This window comes from Triticum aestivum, chromosome 5A (genome assembly GCF_018294505.1).
Source record: "Triticum aestivum cultivar Chinese Spring chromosome 5A, IWGSC CS RefSeq v2.1, whole genome shotgun sequence".
Lineage (NCBI taxonomy): Eukaryota > Viridiplantae > Streptophyta > Magnoliopsida > Poales > Poaceae > Triticum > Triticum aestivum.
Genome location: NC_057806.1, coordinates 121,211,816 through 121,215,177, shown reverse-complemented (window position 1 = coordinate 121,215,177; position 3,362 = coordinate 121,211,816). Strand labels below are relative to the sequence as shown.

Sequence of the window (3,362 nt, the reverse complement as noted above, 5' to 3'; positions counted from 1 at the left end):
GAATTTTTTAAATTCAAAAAATGTTCATGGATACAAAAAAAGTTCACGGTTGAAAAAATTGTTGGAAATTAAAAAAATGTTCATAAATTCAGAAAATAATCGTGAATTAAGAAATGATTCACGAATTCAAAAAATCATTAAATGAAAAATATTCTTGAATTCAAAACATCAGTAAAAGTAACACACAAAATGTTTGTGAACATTTTTTGAACATTTCTTGAAATTGTGAATAATTTTTGTAATCCCAATTTGTTTTTAAATTTTATTTCCTTTTTAAAATTTCAAGCATTTTTTAAGAACAGGAACAATTTCTAAGTAAATTTTGAAGATTTTTTCTTTTTTTAATTTGTGAGTTTTTGAAAAAAAAGGAACTGAAAAAACGGGAAAGCAAACCAAAACAAAATACAAAATAAAACAGATAGAACAGTATTAAAAAAAGGTTCAGAAACCTTCCTAATGAGCCGCCCCATCTCGTACGCTAGTGAGCGATCAGAAGCTTAATGCTCACAACAAGCGATACATAGCATTTGTGGAGCCTGTGTAGGATATATTCTGTAACTGCAGGGCGCTGCCGTAGGAACCAGACTGGGCGGATGGGAATGCCACTCCCCCAACCCTAAAACTCCTTGTACGAACTTCACACAAAGCAATTCAGCTATCGACGCTCAAAAAAAAAATCAGCTATCGGGGATTTGAGGAAAGTTCTCACGAGACATACTATTAGCATTTGGCAGCAGTAACGGGGTAACCGGTAACGTTTCCTCCAGCAAGTTGTTTCAAGTACAATCATCCAAAGTCAAGTCTACAATTAAATCTGTTTGCAAGCTCATAACATGTAGCCGCTTTTAGAACGAAGCATAGGCATATTGTGATGATACTAGATTCAACCGTGTGTCCGTGGTCAAGCTGGGTGCCTGTACACTTCACAGCTCAAGCTTGCTGGCAAGGTACCAGGAGTGCATGGCAAGGCTGCCGAACGACAAGATGTTGGCCAGCGATGAGAGACCGTGGATCATCCCAAACTTCTTGTTCATCGCAGCGAGGGTAGGGTTGCTTTTTGCCGTCTTGACGTTCTTTGACCACCCGACCTCGTCACCGATGCTAAGCTCTCTCTCGATCTTGTGCCTCTTCTTCATCATCTGCAATGAGCAAGCATACAACTAGTTCAAGCAGCTGTGTATACCAGAAAATGCAAGGAAATAGGAAAAGTGTGCCTTCTAGTTTATCAAAGTACAATTCCCATTCACCTAGGTTCACTTCACACAATAAAAAATGTGTTCCTTTTCTCACAATTCATATCAATGTTTCTTCATATAAGTACATCATTCTAGACGTTGTCACATACTGATATTAAGCTAACAATTAAGCATGAGTGCAAATCTTGGAATATGAATGGCCCAACAAATGGTGTCAAGATGTGGCCAATTATTTTGCTTATAAACTTCAGGTTTTCTTAATTTCCATTGCCACTTACATTCTTTTAATGTATGGATGAAGACTACTGCATCTTGCCTAGCAATCTAGCTAAAACTGTTTTTCTTCCATTGTAGATGCAGGTTTTCCCTGCCCTGATGTGCATGGATCCATCTAATTCCATAAAAAGAATGCTAGCAATAATATGGGCAGTTGGTGCACCGACAGATCTATATTGAGTACTGAAACTGTACCATTAATAGACCATTAACAAAACAAGGCTGCCCAACCACAATGTGAGACTAATAAATTCAGAGAACAGTTTTACAATTGTACTGTACATTATACAAGGCATATTTACACCAAATATTGGTTTTAGAAATAAGTATCATATCATAGAAAGCATAATCACATGAAGAAAACTGGGCACAGAGTATAGCAGTGAGCAGAATATTACAAGATGCATGATTGCATGAAAAGATAGCCTAGACAAGCATTTAACATTAAGTTACAGCAAATATTTGGTTGAAGTACTGCCAACGACCAAAAGCAATAAAATGACAACGGCAGAATCAAGATAGCCCACCCAAAATAAAGGTTTGCCACAAACTGCAACCTTCGAACACCTCCGGTACACAAATAGCATGTCACTAAACTATCAACCAACATAGAAGTACTAGCAAAGTAAATATACTTTTATCAGCTTTGCCCTCTGTTTACATGATGTTACATTCAACAGATAATGCTACTATGCTGCTAAGTATATATGGCATGCAACTGCAAATTAGATGATGAGTATAACATGCGAACAGAACATTATATGTTCACCATACGAATTGCTGATTGCTGCTAAGTAGTCCTTGGTACAAATCCCAGGGTCAATTGCTTATTCGGAGCAATGACAACAATCAATAACTTCAGTTATCTAGTCCAGTTTACAGAGGGTGGATCTAATATTTGTTTTATCTTGCAGGGAATTTACCAAGAGATCTCCTGGGGGGGGGAGGGAGGGGCGTTTACCTCAATGGTCATGGGGGTGAAGACCAGCAGGTTGGAGAGGTTGAAGCCGAGCGCGGAGATGAGGAAGCCAAGCTGGTAGCGCTCCACGGCGGAGGCGGCCTTCCACGGGTGGAGGTAGGCGAAGGCGGCGACGGAGACGGCGGCGCAGGCGGAGATGAGCGTGAAGTAGGCCGGGAACATCTTCCCCTGCAGGTTCCCGAACTGGTGCCTCGGCAGATTCCTTGGAGGATTCAGTAAAAGCGAATCGATCAGCTCAAGAGATTTCGTTCGTTTTTCAAAAAATTGGGGGAATTTGAGCATGGGGGGAAGCAGATGATTACTTGAACATGATGATTCCGCCGATGAAGGTAGCCCAGAGCGCAGCGCCCCAGCAGGTGGCGAAGCAGAGGAGGTGGGACACCTTGGCGGCCGTGACGGCGGTGGCGCCGGAGCCGGAGCGGTCGCCGACGAGGACATCTGGGGCGAAGAGGACGCCCGCCGCGAAGAAGCACACCGCAGACAGGAACCGTGTCGCCCACGCCATCGCTCGCCGATTGCTAGAGGGGGGAGGAGGAGAGGGAGGGAGAGTCGACGCGTCGTTTATGTGAGAGAGAACTCAGGAAGGAGGTAGTTGATGATGTGTTTTGGGGGCTCGGGGCCTTCTAGAAGCTTCATATAACACTAGCACCAACCATACTCAGAAGTTCTTTGTTTTTAGAGTAAAGCCAACTTTATTATAGTATTTTATTTCTGTCAAAGAATAATAATTATATTAATCAAAAACCACAACTAGTGGGACACAATTTTGGTTATACCATACCCATAGGCAATGTTGAGGATAATTATCATCTTGGTTGGTGGGGATTAGAGATTAATCAGAAATCGTCTGATTAATTGATTTTATTGGTCCAAATCTCAGGTTTCTAACACTAAAATACGCTATATTCAAC

The 3,362-nt window shown here is 41.4% G+C and overlaps 1 protein-coding gene across 1 annotated transcript; it reads right to left on the bottom strand.

Annotated features, from left to right (window-relative positions):
* Positions 1-737: 737 nt before the first annotated feature.
* LOC123102582 (transmembrane protein 205) lies at positions 738-3,063 on the bottom strand. The gene is made up of 3 exons (XM_044523983.1): positions 2,754-3,063; positions 2,434-2,653; positions 738-1,139 (listed from the first exon to the last, which is right to left on the bottom strand). The coding sequence occupies exons 1-3, from the start codon at positions 2,954-2,956 to the stop codon at positions 924-926; spliced, it is 639 nt and encodes a 212-aa protein (XP_044379918.1). The 5' UTR covers positions 2,957-3,063; the 3' UTR covers positions 738-923.
* Between the last annotated feature and the right edge of the window lie 299 nt (positions 3,064-3,362).